Raw genomic sequence first — 18,013 nt, 5'->3', positions numbered from 1 at the left:
AAAATCAAAATAACAGGAGCACCACTTTGACACTGGATCAACACTGACGTGCTTTCTTGGGGCGTGGAGATCCTTTGCCAATCCATTGTGATGCTTGAACCTTTGTCTTAATGTTGTAGCCATAAACCCAGCTTTCATCTCTGTTACGATCCTTTGCATGAATGTTTCATTGTCATCGGCTTGTTCAAGAAGTTGGTGAAAAATGTCCACTCTATGAACGAGGAACAATTTTTGCTGCATCTCTATGCACGTTCAATTTTTCAGTAAAAATGTCAATTCCATTAAACTATTAAACTTCCATTATACAATTCCATTAAAATCAAAATAACAGGAGCACCACTATGACACTGGATCAATTCCATTAAACTATTAAACTTCCATTATACAATTCCATTAAAATCAAAATAACAGGAGCACCACTTTGACACTGGATCAACACTGACGTGCTTTCTTGGGGCGTGGAGATCCTTTGCCAATCCATTGTGATGCTTGAACCTTTGTCTTAATGTTGTAGCCATAAACCCAGCTTTCATCTCTGTTACGATCCTTTGCATGAATGTTTCATTGTCATCGGCTTGTTCAAGAAGTTGGTGAAAAATGTCCACTCTATGAACGAGGAACAATTTTTGCTGCATCTCTATGCACGTTCAATTTTTCAGTCAAAATGTCATGACATATCCAATTGAATTACTAACCTCTTCTGCAAGTTCTCTAACAGTCAATCAGTGATTTGCACACACCAGATCATTGATTTTCTGAACGTGGATGTCATCAGTTTAAGTCAAAGGCTTTCCTGGTCGAGGGTCATCTTCAATTAACTGACGATCACTTTTAAATCATGAAAACCATTTGTACCATTGTGTATGACCAAAGCATCATCTTTGTAAGCTTGTTTCAAAAGATGAAACATTTCTGTGAGTTTTCCCTAGTTTCATGCAAAATTTTATATTGTATAGTTGCTCCTAAAAATCGCTACTTACACTTAAACAATTCCAGTCAAATAATAGTAACACAAAAACTAAACAAGATATCAACAATCCAAGAACATGTGGTTACAGAGGAGGTTGTGCAGAACACAATGCTGTCAACTGCACATCACTGAATACCTCCGTTGGGGCATAATTAAAAATGTAATTTTCATTTTTAATCATTTTTAAAATTTTTAACCATTTTTAAAAATGGTTATTTTCTGAACATACTTTGTAACCCTTCGAGGAAAGACATAAATAGGCATGGAGAAGTTTTTGAGCGAAAACTTCACTAACATTTTAATATAAATTAATGAAAACATCTTGACAGTGAAACAGATGTGTGTGTGTGTGTGTGGTTGTTGTACATTTATAAACCATCATCACAATCCTTTTTTAATATGTTTTTATCAAATTTATTTCAATAATTAATAACTTTTTGCTCATTATTTTGACAAAGCTCTTTTCAAGCAGATTCATTTCATCAAATATCAAGTAATTAAGTACTACATGTTTACTAATAATATATTTTATTGTTGTACTCTTAACTATAGGGAAAGAAATTAACATTAAAATGACTTTCAACATTATAAAACTTAACTGTTGACAAAAACACATGTCAAGACCTTAAATACTCACAAGTACATCATCTTTTAATTTGATAGGTTTTACACACAACAAATCCATTATTAGTAATATTTCTTCTGTTTTTAATTACACACCAAATTTTCACAAATTAATAAGTTTTATTACAAATAGGTTCATCCAATTCCTGTTATTAAAAAAGAAAAAAATTAGTAACAAATAAAAGGTATGTCAATTTAATTATTGTTAATTTATAATTATTTAATAATTATAATGAGTCTATCCTGCTAATACATCAATCACGGTCTGTGTTCTGAGATGAAAAGGAACTGATACTCATAAGCTATTACGCAGGCTACTTTATAATTCAAGATTAACACATCTCATACTGCTTAACTACAGAATATTCATTACCTTCACGATATTTATTACTAACATATATAAAATAAGGTAATTTTAAAATTCTATGGTTTTTATGAATTACAATAGTATTTTAAATTGGAAAGTATAAAATAATCACTATAAAAACAGCAATATTTCAAATCTTACATTAACATATACTGCCTATTGTAATTACTAGTCTCTTCATGCAAGTATATATGCTAACTGGCTATATACAAAAAAAATCTTTAAATATGTATAAAAGTAAAAATGTAGTTATTTAAATTTGGTTTTTTATACAGTATTAGACTACATTATCATCTTAATCATTATTAAAAAGTAAAAAAAATGTACTTTAAGGTCATAAAAGGAATTTATAAAAAAACGCAATGAAATAACACAAAAATAAGATTATGTGCAATTTAGCAAAAATGATGTAGTAAAGAATAATTATGGAATGAAAATTTTGTGTTACAATTTCAAAAATTACATGTTCTAGCATCTTTGACAAAATTTAACTTGATGTTAATCACAGACAGGTTCAACTACACAGAGTTAATACTTTCAAACTTCCGACTGAGGAAAGTTAGTTGATGGTCTCTTGTAGTTCCAGTTTTACCTGGAGCTTTATTGAAAGCTACTCTAAGATAAACAGCAATCCAACTCTGTAAACATAAGTCTTTGCAATTACATCAATTTACAAACTTTGAAACACTGGTGTGTAAATATTGTAGCTCCTCATTTCATTGGTATTTATCATAATGAAAAAAATGGCCATTCTTTATAGTTTTCTCCCCATAACACACTGATTGGGGCATTTAAACAAACTTGTTGACTCCCAATTTTTGTACTCCTGTACATGTGTACAATCTTAAGATTCATGGAGAACTCTCATACATTTGGATTGTGGATTTTAAAACTAACAATTTTCTTTTGTTGTTGTCCTGTAAGAAATGTAAGAAACAGCAGTCCTGAACTCCCAGAAATGGCAAATATCAATGTACCAGAGGTTTTCTGAATTTGAATTTTGAGCTAACAAACTGATGTGGCAGGCATGTTTATTTTTTTGGATGGTGCCTACATAAATTAGATTGTATCTCATCAACATGTTCTTAGAAAGTGTGACACTGGCAAACCAGTTTTCCAAAGTGGGTTTTTAGTTTGAACCCAATACTGTTTTAATTACCGGGTCGACATAGTATACTGCTCTATGTCGATTAGATACAGACCCCCAACCAAGTTGAACAGCAAAAACCATGTAATGGAATCTCCCTGTCACAAAGCTTGATAATTTCAATGTATGCTTATTGGACTTGGTGCTCATACAAACACAAAAAGGAAATTTTCTCATAAGACTGATTAACTGTTCAATTTCACATTAATTTCCAGGGCTGTACCTTTGCCTACAATTCTGAAAAAGCAGTTTCCAAATTTCTTTCACTAAAGCCAACTAACTGATTTCTATCTCCTTTTCCTCACCAATTTGCCAATTAATAAGAAAGTTAAATCTTTCTTTAGATGATTACAATGCACCATTGCGGTTTATATTGTAGGAATCTTTAAAGACCATTTCAGCAGGAATGTGATTATCTTTCATTATTGTAGAAAAATATCAACAAATCTGGCATTACATTTTGTTCATCACGAAAGACTATGTAAATTCATATTAAATCTCAAATAATACCACATCACTATATTTCTGTTTTTTCATTCTTTCTATGTAAAACACTTGCCACAATATTATCTCAATACACAGCTGGATGCATTCATAACACTGCATTTTTTAAAGATCTAGGCCTGATGTACAAGGTGTGATAAAAAAAAGAGAATTTTTAAATTCTGCCTGTTATGTCTTTTGCTGAAATAATTTTTTTTCTACTAGCACTGCCTACAATCTGTATCAATATTTTCAGCCATATTATTAAATGTGCAAAATTAAATATAGTAGCTGAATAATTATGATGTATTATTTTACAACTGGTGATTTATTTTATTTGAAAATGACAGACAAAGGATTTCCATTAAATTCTGGGTTAAAAATCTAATGAAGTGCAATAATGGGGAAAAGTTGTAACAGCATTACTTAGTAGTTTCACATGAGGCAAACCAAAGAAAAGACCACAAATGTGGGCAAACAATTCTTTGATTTTGCACCATAATAATGCTCCAGATCACATTTCGCTATTAATTCATGATTATTTTGCCAAAAATAACACCATACTGCTCACTGCAGCTGTTGCATTATCTGGACTTGGCACCCAGAAACTTTCTCTTGTTTCCACTGATTAAGTGAACATTAGAAGAACAATATGAGATAGTAGATAAAATTAACATGAAGCTAAGTGAACTTAAAGCCATATCAAAAAAGTTTTCCGTAAATGTTTTGAGGATTGGAAGAAACACTGACATAAGTTTGTTGAATCTCTGGAGACAACATTGAAGGGCATATTAATGCAGAATAATAAGTAAATTCTTTATGATAAAGAAATTGTAATTTGTGTTACTTTTTTATCACACCCTCTACATTACATTTTTATTGATTGTTTTTCTAAGTGGTATTTTTTTTAATCAGGTTTTTTCTAAACCATTTGCAGTCATTTTTAAAATGTATCTCTTGGTTTTCAATTTTAATTACTAATTAATCTACAAAGCATTTGATTTATGCCCTCCTTTTCTGCCTTTTACTATTACAGTACTAGGAGCAAGTTTTCATTTAGGATATGGATTAATAGAGATGCTAGTTATGACAGTTTAATTGTAAAAAACTGTTTAAGTGAATTGTCTTTCCCTAAATGCCAAATTTCATTAAAACTTTTAGTACAAGAACCAGTCTCTCTCTGATTATTCATTCCATCATCACTTGATAAATGCAATCTATCACTAACATCTCCAAACTTTGATTCTTTATCTACTTTTATATGAAGAAAATTTTCATCACGTTTGTCATTTTGCAGCCCCTCAAATGCAAACAGGATTCTCTTTCGTTATTTCTCTTATCAATGACAGTAACTACACGATCTCAAAAACATTGAATATAATTACTCTGAAGTTGTACAATTTGGAAAATGTATAAAATCTTTGTACTATTCTTTAAAATGGAACATAAGAAAAACCTAATGATTAAAAATATTGTAGACATTACGATACATTGTTTATTCCACTTTCCCAAAAAATTAAAGAATTTTAAAGATATTTTCGGTAAAAAAATTTCAATTTCAGAATCATCTAATTCCATTTAATTTTATATTCTTCTACTTCTAATAATAATATATTTGATTCACGTACAATTTAAGTAGTTAATCACTAATATATATCAAACTGATATATCAGGACTTACAATTAAAAATATATAAAATGGACATATAAAAATTCTTTATGTAAAAAAGCATTGTGACTACCCAAAAAATTTTAACAATGAGAGATAGAACAGAGAATCACATTGAAAAGCAGTTACCTTCAACATAACTAGATTTTAGACACTCCAAAAGAAAGTGGTACAGGATTACAGGTGGGGGAATTGCACATCAATAATAAAAAGATATATACATGTCTTACATGTATTAGTATTCTAGAGTTAAGACAGCATCATTGATAATAAATAATTTCTATATATATTTATTATATATTTATGATATATGGAAAATTTCCCATGGAAACAAATATATAAATACGTATAAGTAACATAAGAGACAGACTTTGCTATAGTAATCGAAGTAAATATTATTCAAATAATAAAATTTTTCTCGATGGATTAGAAATGAAATATTTGCTAATATTATAAATGTTAAACCAGCAAATGTGATGATTACGAAGTAAATATAATCAAATTATCGGTGATCTCCATTGCAAATTTAACATAAAAATAATAATTATTGTGTTTAAGGTAACAACTAGGAATATTAAAACTAAATAATTGTAAGAGCTCAGTTCTATCAAAAGATGATTCAAAATTTGGAATTCTTAACAAGTTCAAAATATAACTATAATCATGATTAGAGTAATGCATTGGTTCACCTACGTTATATGCAGAACATCTTAAATAAGCGCGACAAGGTTTTTCAAGCAACTTATTTAGATAATTTTTATGAAGTCTCAAAATAACTGAACAATATGTTAGAACAGGATAAATATATGAAAAGTACAATTCTAAAAGATTCAAAACATTTTGTAAATCTTTTAATAAATTAACCTGTTTAATCAGTTTCAGAGACAATATGTTCAATATGGTGTTGGAATGTTAGTTTACCATCAATAAATAATACTAAGTGTTTAATGCCTGAAACCTTTTAGAGACAAATGCCACTTAACATAATCAGCAGCATTAACTTTCCCAAAATAATATGAAAAGATTTATTAAGACTGCAACAAACCCCATTAGACTCGCACCATTTTTGTAAATCACTTTAAATAATTTAATATCATTAGGGTTATTTATTGCTTTATAAAGTTTTAAATCATCTGCAAATACACAAGATGTTTTAACATCATTTATAAAAATTAAATAGACTGGCGGGCCTATGAATATCTTCACCAATTACTTATGTTACATGGATTAGTCTTGATATATTTATATAAATTTTTGTTACATTTATATCAAGACCACAAGAAAAATTTAAACTAACATTGCACAATAGTTGAGTATCTCTGTATAACCAACATGTTTTAACTATCTTTAACCTCCCTGTGTGATGTACTGGTGAGTGAAACAAGTCAAGCTTCTTATTCCTCTACACTTTTTGAAAGCAGTAATGAACTAGCCTTAAACTTTTTATATCTTAATTTTCATAAGTTGTTCACAACTGAATTCAGTTTTATCTCATTACTTTTTGATCTGCTGTGCTAGTATGTTAAATAGTCCTTCCGGCTAACTCAGTATACCACAGCACATGATATAACTATTTTTAAAAGCCATTTCTAACATGAAAGTGAAAAACAAAATTTCAATCCTGAAATATGAAATTTTATTTGGTCTACTTATAAAGTATATTAAGAACAAGTAAATAGTAAACTTTACTAAAAGGCATTTTATTTTATTATGAAGATGATATTACATGAATTATTTTGTTTTGAAACAAGTGTACTTTATTTTTATAAGATACAGTGGTAAGCAGAATAAAATAAAATTTGTACTATTTCAATAATAAACAGGGGAAATCATTGTGAGGATAATTCGTACGTCAATTTGAATATTTTCTTCATTTATTTCCTAAAAAAAACACAAGCAATTTCACTAAAAATAAAATAAAATTACCTTATTTTACTTTTTCTAAAGAAATTAATGGTAAAGGAATGTTTTACTAGCATTACTTATTAAAAACTAGTTGTTTTTTTTAAAATAATTTTTTTGTCAATGTCATTACCTACACAAAAGATATGTCTTAAGACACAAAAAAGATCATCTCTTTAAATGGAATGACATATGCTTATTATTCCCAATACCTCATAAAAAAGAACCTAAATATCATGGTATACAATACTAATGGTTACACATATACTTATATTTGTACAAGAATGTGCTGCAGAAGCAGCACATTCTTGTACAAATGCTTATTTGTGTAAATGCTTATTTTCTTCTCTTCTATAGCAAATAAAGATTTAATCTAAAGTAAAGAAAAACTACAAAAATATAGTTTAACCTTTTGAGGTTTCATTTGGTATAAGATTTACATCAAACAAAATGAAATTAGTAATTAATTAGAGTTACACATTCAGAGTAACAACTTCATTCAGTATAAATGCTAAAAATACTATTCACAAGCAAAACAGTCTTCCTGTATTAGTTATTTACCTGTATCAGAAAGACAATTACATTAAAATTGCAGAGTCCTGCTTCACCACTGTTCCACCACAAAATAAAAAATAAAATTCACTTCAAACAATAGATAATTTATTCTGTTATGTAATTAAGTTGGCAAGAATGCACCAATTTCATGTTAATACTATCATGGATTTTGGAATTTTTCAATATTTTGAATTATTTTAGTACTCCATCAAATAAGTTTCTGCAGTAAGATTTTGTAATGAATTTTCAAATAGTACTGAAGGATATATATTGTAAGAGTTGCAATATGTTGCCTATCCAGTGTGATTCAGTTCTTTCAGCAAGCAAGTACTAATGGTTTGAAGATACTAAATAATTGTGATCTTTTAAATACTCTTTGCTGATACTAAAATCTTAAGTTTGGATTGATGATCAACAAAACTGAGAACTGTAAATGTTTATTGCATACTGGTTTGAGAGCTAATATAAATAAAACTAAACTGGTAATCTTTTGGTAGTATCAGGTTTTGATACTCAAAATGTAGTGTCAAGAATCACCATAATTTAGTTTATGGTAACAAACTGATAAAATTAATAATATTATAATTATTTAAGAGTTTTGTTTAGCTTGTCAGGTAACTTTATGCAGGTTGTTTCATATTTTCAAAAACAATTTTATATGAAAACACAATTTTTGGTGAAATCAAAAATTGATATTTGGGATTTCTCTTTGACTTTTTATAACTCAGTAATAATGTTGACATTTTTCTTTAATTCTGAACTCTAGGCTTATTCATTCATAGATCAAATTGAGGCAGTGCAGATTGGATTTTTAAATAACCTTCTGGATTTATCTGGTAATAGTACCTACCATTTATTTGGTAAAGTTGGAAAAAGGTGTGTCAAAGTATGAAATTACTAGAAATGGATGATAGCAAAGTCCCTAAAATTTGTTGCCAGAGACTTGCTCTTCTTGGTAATTTATTTGTTTTACAGCTGAGCTTTGCAATTACAGTAATTGGTTATTACGTGGGGCTAATCACTTGTGACTAGCAAAACTACAATTTTATTTGCCTAGATGATTTAGTTTCTTGATCTTTCCTTAGATCCTTAGGTATTTACTGTACATCTGTTTCTTGTTTATAATCTGAATTATCAATTTATCACTACTTTTGGTAAAATACAACATTAAATTAATAGTAAATTTTAGTATAATTGGGTTTATTCATCAGATATATTTTTCATGTTATGGTTTATTGTGTTTTTGTAGGTTTATGAAATTTTATAACACTAAAGATAGGCTACAATTTGTCAGTTGTGTAGTAAAAAACTTGAGACTTAGAAGATATTGAATACAACTGTGAAGCACTGAGGAATTTAACATCATTGTATCTACATGATTACATCCCGATTTTGAATACTGTTTTTAATTATGTACAATATGATCAATAGTTTTCATAAGTACTTTTTATAATGCTAAATGATTTATGACTTAAAAGTACTGTTTTTACACTAGACTGTAACAGTAAATTTTGTTTTCAATTACATTCAGTTGAAAGTATACCTTATTTTTTCAGTTGATTATATGTTTAAGTTTTTCAATGAAATTATTTTTTTTATTTTATGGAACTGTCTCAAAAATGGAAATAACCTTTTACTTAATGAAAAATTATGAGTGTTGTGAATTATAAATTTTTTACAGCACCTGAAACGATTCTCTAACAAAATAATAGTAACTATAAAGGCGACTGACTATTTAAAAATGTATTTTATAATAATGATTTAGAAGTCTTTTAAAAGGATTCCTCTAAGTAACTGTATTTTTCCAAGATTTCTTTTTAACAAAACCATTTTTCAACACTGACTATTTTTTTGGAAAAAGTGCTAAAAAATTGATTTTAAAATGTTTTATCAATCTATCACTTTATCACTCTACGTTGTTTAAACAAACAAAATCCAAAGTAGCAGCACACTAAAGAAAACTCTCCTTAATGAACTGTAATTCCAAATTTATTTTCAATACCAATGTGAAAATATTGAAACATAAACCCAGTTATTGAAATATTGTTTTTATACTATCATCATGGTGGTTATGTTAATTATAAAGATAAATTTTTTACTTTAAATACATGGTTTTTATTATTTCTCATACTCAATCATTAAATTTTACTTCCTGTTAATTTAATTTCAGTTTTAAAATGCTAAGAAAATGTGAAAACTGCTTAAAATGATTCCTTATACCTAATAGATTATTTAGCAAGTATGAAATGTTCCTGCCTCTAGTTTTTAGTATGTTTTATATAATGAAAAGAGTATTGGTTCAAAGTTACCCTGTGAAGGGTTTGAATTTTGTACAACCATAGAAATACTGACGAAAGGGTTTCGCTTATACATGTAGTGTCACACCACACATGACAGACATCCTGAAGGCTTAATTACAATAATTCAATGGAAGGTGTAGGGAACACCCTTCCCTCAGTCCAAACCAAAAAAACTCCTTCTAGCTTTCATGTGTTTGATCCAATAAAAGAGCCCTTTGAAACTGTGATCATTCTGGTACAAACTTCAAAACCAGAATGTTATCAAATGTTGGGACAGTTCTACGCCTTTTTAAGAAGAAATCAAAAGCTTACAAAAAAATAATTTTGAGATTTTTTAAAATGTTATATAAATTGTACTTTTTAAAAAGCCCCACACATTCAACACTTTTTTTACTTCCTATTGTGATCTTGATAAATTTCGGTTTTCAGATTTCAATGGAAATATCTGTTTTGACCATTCCTAAATAAATTTTGACTAGTTTTGGTGTGACATCTGTACGTACATACACGTCTCACATAACTCTAAAGCAATTAGCCGTAGGATGTTGAAATTTTTGATTTAGGACGTTGTAACATCTAGTTGTGCACCTCCCCTTTTGATTGCAATCGACTGAACCAAAAGTGTCCAAAAAGGCCCAAAATCCAAAAAAATGTGAATTTTGGACTTTTTCTTAACTGCAATAATAAGCCCTCATTGAGAGCTTTTCAATTATATATCGTAAGTGGTACTTATTTTCATTGATTCCAGAGTTATAGCCAAATTAAATTTCAATTAATGAAATATTTGGATGTTAGAAGGGGAAGGCATATCATTTCTAATCGGACCACATCTCCATTTTTTAACTTTTTTTTTTAATTTAAATATACTGACTTAATAAATATTAACCTCAGATTGTAAAAAAAAAAAATTTACAATATATATAATTCAATAACAATAAAAATAAAACAAAATATGAAAGAATATCAGAAGTTATTAAAGAAATAAAATTTTATGTACTTTTCATTTAAAAGGAATGTGTATATGTAATTTAATAAGTGTACAAGGAAGTCCCATCAAGGAAGAGCCCCATCAGATTTTTTATTTTTAAAGAAATATGTCTTAGCATATTTACATTAAGACATTAGGAACACATGCCAGTTCACAAAAGTTAAACTTAATCTACTTAAGATGAGAAGAACAGACATTCTGAACCTCTGCAGATGGTTCAAATTTAATTACAACTGATTTATTTAAATTCCATTAGGATTCTGTTAAAAATGACTCCTTTATAGCTGAAATAAACCTTTTATCATAATATTGCATAATTAAATTAGCTTGTTCAACCCTGCAATATGGCAAAGATGTCCTACCAAGATCACGTATACAGTTTAGAAAACATTACACCTCAACAACAATAATCCTGCTATCAGAAATAACATTTTTTAAACATAACCTAAATTAAGTGGAAAAGTATGAAGACTAATCGACCAGCACTGAAGAATTACTCAAGGAGGAGAGAAGTCAATTAATGGCTTTGCCAAATACACCAAATTAATCAGAAGCCCACCTAAGTCTACAATAATAACAACCTTATATTTAAAATAGTGCAACAATTATCAACACAAGCGTCATAAGAAATTCATATCTATATGTTTATCAGACATTATAGAAAGTTCAGAATATAGCTTACAAATAATAGTAATACAAATTTTAATATATCAATAAATTAAAAAAGCATCTGACAGGCCCATTCAATGACTGTGGTTGAATGGGCCTGTTGATAAATTTAACTTCACATTAAATGTGACAAAAAGTTGCAGAACAAAAGTACAAAAAAACTACACATAACAACCTTTAGGAAACTACTTTATTGCGTTTATTGAAGGAGTAAATAAATTGATCTTATTTATTAAGGAAGATAGTCATAAGATTTCAGAAATCTGAATTAGCGAGCCCAAAAATGACTTCTCTTTAAAAACACCAAAAAAAAAATATATATATATTTTTAATTGCATGTATTCTCATGTTTCAAGAATATTCAGGAAGAAATAATTATACTAACAAACTCATCATCATTTTCAATTAAGCTCATATTCAATTTTTTTTCTTCATATTTATCAATTTCATTTAAAACAAAAGGTCTTTTAATCAACCTTTTTAATGTTTTAATGTTTCCAGTGAAGCCGTAATGAGTGGTATAAACTGCATTAGTATGAATTAACCTAGACTTATTACATCACATACATTATATACTAGTCAACAATAAACAAAGTATCATGGTACAAGGTTGAACATCTGGACTACAATTATTTGCATCATAATTTGATATTGAGGAATAATAAACAGAGAAATAATTAACGCATAAAAAATAACTCAACACTCTCTTGCAGGAAGTTAATAACAACAGTCAAAGCATTAAAAGTCTGCTGAATAATCTTTAACTTTTACACTACCACACTACACTACTTCTCACTAATGGAAGTAAATATTATGTTGGACTACAGAAATGTTCTTAAATACGCTGTTGAAAACTGGCTGTATGGCCAATCAAGTAAGTAATTATAGATTGGGAAAAATAATTTAATTAAAAATCACTACACTGCTTCAAACTATGAAAATCTTTAGGTATGTGAATAAGATTTTTTTTTTACATAGACTATAGAAAAAAAAGCAGATACACTGAAATGTAATCATATAGTGTAACGCAAGCTTTACTCTGTAAGTAAAAAATGTAGTTATAATGACACCCACTTAATGAGAGAATTTTAAAATTTCATGTAAACTGAGCAAACAATCTCCATTGCAATAAACAATGTTACTCAAACTACTAAGACGCTCGTTTTGTATCTATGAAAATGGTATTGCCGATCAAATTTCAGAAGAATTGTCTAGTTCTAAATTTCAAATCCTAGTAAAAAAGTTTCAGAAACATAATATACTACCAATCAAAATTTCCCCATCTCTTCGTAACTGAATAACTCAAAATAAATATTTCGGTTCATTTCAAACAAAACTAGATCAAACAGTTGTTCTTTTTTTATCAGAAAGTTTAAAGTGCAATACACACTGCTAACATCGTAACGTTTTGGCGAGTTGTCATATGATCTTAAGCAAGTAACGCAAATTTTATAAAATTACTTACAATTATTTAACTGGCTGAGGTAATCGAATACAATATAAAGAATATTAACGCTTCAAGAGAAAGACTAAATGGTACAAGCACAATGAATTGAACTGGTACCGCCACTTGTGAGCAAAAAGTACGTACTAAAAACACAACATCCGTACTTTTATACTACTAATAAATAGTAAAATACATCTTATATGATGGTTATTGAATCTCTTAGACAATTTGTTATATTAATTTTATACTTTATTAGTACAAAATCAGTTTCAAAAAACGATTTAATATGGCTAAAAACAGAGCGAACAACAAAAGTGACAAGTGCACATACACACAACTATGCATGTAAGTATCGTAGTACCAACACAAGACAGTTTATATTTCTATAGCAATAACATTTTCAGTAAACATTAATCCACAAATTATTTGGACGATAAGTATACCAGCTTTCAAGGGTGGCTGCTTTTTTTTTACATATTTAATACAGCATTCGTGGATAAAAAACTATTACACGAAATAGAAAAGGAGAAAATTATATTTTAAAAGACATAAGTGTTAAGAATTTGGATTAACAAAAAAGAATAATTAAATGGGTACGGGTCCATTCTCTAATTACAAATAATTCAGATGTCAAAAGTTAATCTACAACCCCTTGCTAGTGCCTCCTAATCACTGGACCACTGACATGAAAGGACATAAAGGAACTTGATTTTATGATCTGAATCAACAGTTAATACAACTAACTGTGCGTAACTCTCGGAGGACGAAGCAGATCCAGGTGTTAGTTGATTCGATCAATGATGTGATGTACTGAATGTTTAGTTTAAGTAATTGTTTTTTTCTTTTTCCTGTTTAGCCTCCGGGAATTACCGTTCAGGTATTACTTCAGAGGATGATTTGTATAAGTGGAAATGAAGTGTAGTCTCTTACATTCTCAGTTCTGAGATGTGTGGTTAATTGCAACATAACCACCAAAGAACACCGGTATCCACGATCTAGTATTCAAATCCGTATAAAAGTAACTGACTTGAATGCTGGAACTTTCGACTTCCAAATCAGCTGATTTGGGAAGACGCGTTCACCACTAGGCCAACCCGGTGGGTTAATTAATTTAATGAGCTAAAAGCTGGGAAACCCACCGTACCATTTATAAAGTGACAATATTTTCACACTTTTTGTCTCTTAAATATTTATGCTTACCATCTTAAATACTTATCGTTAATTGTGCTGATAGGTTCAATTCTTTCACTCTGCTAGCCTATTTGAGTTCTCTTAATCACTTGTTTTGTTTTATTAACGCAAATGATTTACTGTTTAAAAAGTGTAAATAATAGATTTTTCTAAGGTCATTAAACAAATGGCAAGTATGACGATTTAGGTTACTCTTGTAACCACCTTCAGTGACTAGTGCTGCGTTCGCACCTGATATTGCTGACTAATTTTTCGAGCAAATATACATGTATATAGGTTGTGATCAAGAAGTTTGAAGCGTGTCTTCCTTTGAGATACAGTGGATTTTTTCTGAATTAATTTATTTATAAAATTCGATTATGTTAGTGTATGTCTGTTCTAAGTAACCGTAAAATAACAAGGTTGTCTTTGCTAATGCAAATATGATTCGCATCTTAGCTGGAAGGTAACAATGGGACCTTATTGTTGGTGCCTTGAAAATAGCCAGTTATTAAGTCAACTGCTGAATAGGTTGAGACAGAATGCATTAATAGGCAAACTGAAAAAATACCGGTCTGGTTTGCGAATTTCAGTTAGCTCGCCATTAAGCGGCAGGTTTCGGACTTTCGACCAATCGTGGTAATCAGCTTTCGCTAGAAAAATGGTTCTAAAAATTATTTCCGCTTGCCAGCAGACGGCAATAGTCTCTGTAGGAGTCAGTAGTAGTGAAGCGCCCAAGCTATATGTTGAGCGTACAGTACATCATTATTCTCCTCTCAGAATGTTATTCGGGTTTGTGGCTGCTATGCTTACTGGCCAGAATACAACGCAGATGTGTGAGAGGATGGGTTCCCTCTCTATATGTGTAAATCCTGAACCTTTGTCCTTTCTGTTGGGTCTTTATTGGAAATGATGTCACATATTTTTACGCAAGTGTGTTGGGGAATGTTTTATCCTCTACTTTTTACAGAGCGTAGACGTTTGTCTATTTGCTGCAGGACCTTTCTAATTAAGAACCAGGCACTTAATCTTAAATGCCAAGTATATGATAACTTTGTTTATAAAGTGGACGGAATTTGGTATTCCTTTCCAATCCTTAGATAATGGATTTTAACAAATTTTTACTATTGTTATCCTTGGGAGAATTGCAAAATTTTTGCGGTCTGCTCTCGACAAAATTCACCTTCGGACCATTATCAGCAGGTCTTTCCAATGTCAGTATCTTTTCGTCTAACAGGAATATGTCTCTGATGGGGCCCTCTTTTAGTGGAGGTTGTGATGCACTCTCTTTACAAGAGAGTTGCATAGAGAAGCTGAAGGCAGTTGCCTTACTTGTATCTAAATTGAAAGGGGGTTGAATGAGGAAACAGGATTTATCTTTTTTTTTCATCTTCTTCCGGTGAAATGGGAAATTATTACCTTTTTTGAGAGACAATCTTCTCTCTTCTTAAGCCTTTCCTTTTACATTTATCTGACTCAACATGTTCGTTGGTTGTAATTATTTATAAGTATGAGAATAAAATTTAAATGTTTGTATTAGACTCAAATGAATGTTTGACAGTACAGCCTAGTTTGAAATTTAGTTATGGGAAATATGGAAACCTCATCTGTTATCTTCGATAACACTAGACAATAATGAAGTTGTTCTTATCATCCTAAAGGGCAAAGGAACTAAGTAAACTAAGCCTCTCAAATAAAAATTACATTATTCTGTGGTTACCAATAAATTAAACATGAACTGATAAAAGTATCTTTTGTTTATGTTGTTTTAATATTTAAACATTTCAGAATGTTTTCATTGTTACTGTTCCATTCCATGTTGAACCAGTTGGTGCTGCCCCCTAGCATCTACTAGTGCTGGCTGGCAAGTTAGTCTCGTACAATCATTCCAGTCGAGAATCCCGCCGGGTGCGATCATGTACAGTTAGTCTAAGGTGACTAACGGGTCTAAAGTGACCATTCGACAGTCGGATCCCGCTTGGAACGGTCATGATTTGTTAAATGTACATTTCATTCTAGTGCAAAGAATAGTTTCATTTTGTAGTCTAAAGTCTAATGTGACAAATTAAAATTTAACTATTCAAGGAGAGTATGTTTTAGTTCATTTCATCATCTCGATCATCATTTCAAAACACAGTCCATACTCGCTTTACAACTTAATAATTACATTACAAGGAAACAATGTATCATGCTTGTACCTCAGAAACTGGTGAAACTGATTTCTGTTTCTGGTCTTTATAATCGATTCACAAACATATTTAATTCTTATGTTGTTTTGTTTTTACCACTGATCTCTATATAACTGGACAGGGGATCCTTGTGGCGTAAAATACAATTAAGTGTTCAAAATTGAAGCATACTCTAGTGCTGCAGAATGAGAAGCTGAGAACTAAATAAAACAATTGTATGCTTGCGCGACTATAATTGTGATGGTAGGATGTTTATTTTACTCAAGTCAGATAACCAAAAGAGCCAGCCTTCGTAGCATGAGTGGCAGCATCTTGGCCTTTCATCCAGAGGTCCTGGGTTTGAATCCTGGTCAAGCTTGGCATCTTCACACACGCTAAAAATCATTCATCTCATCCTCTGAAACAATATCTAACGTTGGTCCTGGAGGTTAAACAACAACAAAAAAAGATAACCAAAAGAACAGTCACTTTCACAACAAGCAGAAATTTATGGACAGTTGTAGAAAATTTATGTAGAGATCAGAGTTCAAAATACAAAATCAGAATACTTCTTCTGCGGGTTTAAAAAGTGGTTTATTCCTACTCTTACACTTACCACTGTGCATGCGCAGTTTCATTTTATTTAGTAGCTCTAGTTTATGCTTCACATTTATCACTTCCAATATATGTGATCCTCTATCCCGTTATTTAGAGATCAGAGGTTTTTACCCACGATGGAACAGAGACTGTATGCCTTTGGGGTAAGAGGTTGTGTGTGTTACCATTTTCCTCAAAAACTACTGGGCTGATTTCAATGCGAATTTGCATTATAGGTATCACTTAGAGCAGGTTCTTATACATGGTTATAGGCCACCAGGGATGGTCCAGAATATATGTTTCTTTAAAACGGCATTTGAAAGTCTCTAAGTGTTTTGAATTTAAATTTAGTATTTAATTATCCAACTTACTTTCGTCGCATGTTTTACAAATTTTTAATTTTATTACTTGTCCATTATATGCTAAATATTGTGAAAGGAGGAATGTTCCCTTTGCAAGCAATTGTGCATAATTTTTTTTTATGTTGTGTCAAAATATGGCTTATGTAAGCCATACTAATGCTAATGTAATATTAATATTTAATTTTTTTCTGTGATGCCAAGCTCCTGTTATAATATTTTTGTTTAACAAACACTGTTTTAGGAGATATTCTTGAATGTCAAGGAGGAATAAAAAAACTGTTTTTAGAATGAACAATAAAGCATGCTTAAAATTTCAGGATTATCATAAATTTTTTTATAGACTGTCATAATTTTTGATGTAGGAAGCAAAAACCATAATTGTTTATTCCTCTTGTGGTAGATTACTGATAAAAATATAAACTTTCAGATATTATTTGAAATATTGGCCTCTGCTAGTGATTTTAATACTTTTAAGTAACTAATTAACTACATGAATTATATCTGCACTAAAAATGTAAATTAATAAGGTATTAATTATTGTTTTTATTTACATTTAATTTTGATAATTCAATTTATGTGAATTTTTGGATTGAACT

At 30.0% G+C, this 18,013-nt stretch overlaps 1 protein-coding gene across 1 annotated transcript in view; it reads right to left on the bottom strand.

Annotated features, from left to right (window-relative positions):
* Positions 1–13,441, bottom strand: part of LOC142333547 (uncharacterized) — a 33,988-nt gene extending 20,547 nt beyond the window's left edge. The window contains exons 1-2 of the mRNA XM_075380827.1: positions 13,139–13,441; positions 1,608–1,740 (exon numbers count right to left, since the gene is read on the bottom strand). Of these exons, the coding sequence (XP_075236942.1) occupies positions 1,608–1,655 (48 nt within the window). The 5' untranslated portion in view covers positions 1,656–1,740; positions 13,139–13,441. The remainder of the gene's footprint in view (positions 1–1,607; positions 1,741–13,138) is intronic.
* Positions 13,442–18,013: the final 4,572 nt, after the last annotated feature.

The sequence above is a fragment of the Lycorma delicatula genome, chromosome 1 (genome assembly GCF_047948215.1).
Source record: "Lycorma delicatula isolate Av1 chromosome 1, ASM4794821v1, whole genome shotgun sequence".
In the NCBI taxonomy this organism is placed as follows: Eukaryota; Metazoa; Arthropoda; class Insecta; order Hemiptera; family Fulgoridae; genus Lycorma; species Lycorma delicatula.
The sequence above is the reverse complement of the archived record's forward strand: the minus strand, read 5'-3'. Positions and strand labels throughout refer to the sequence as shown.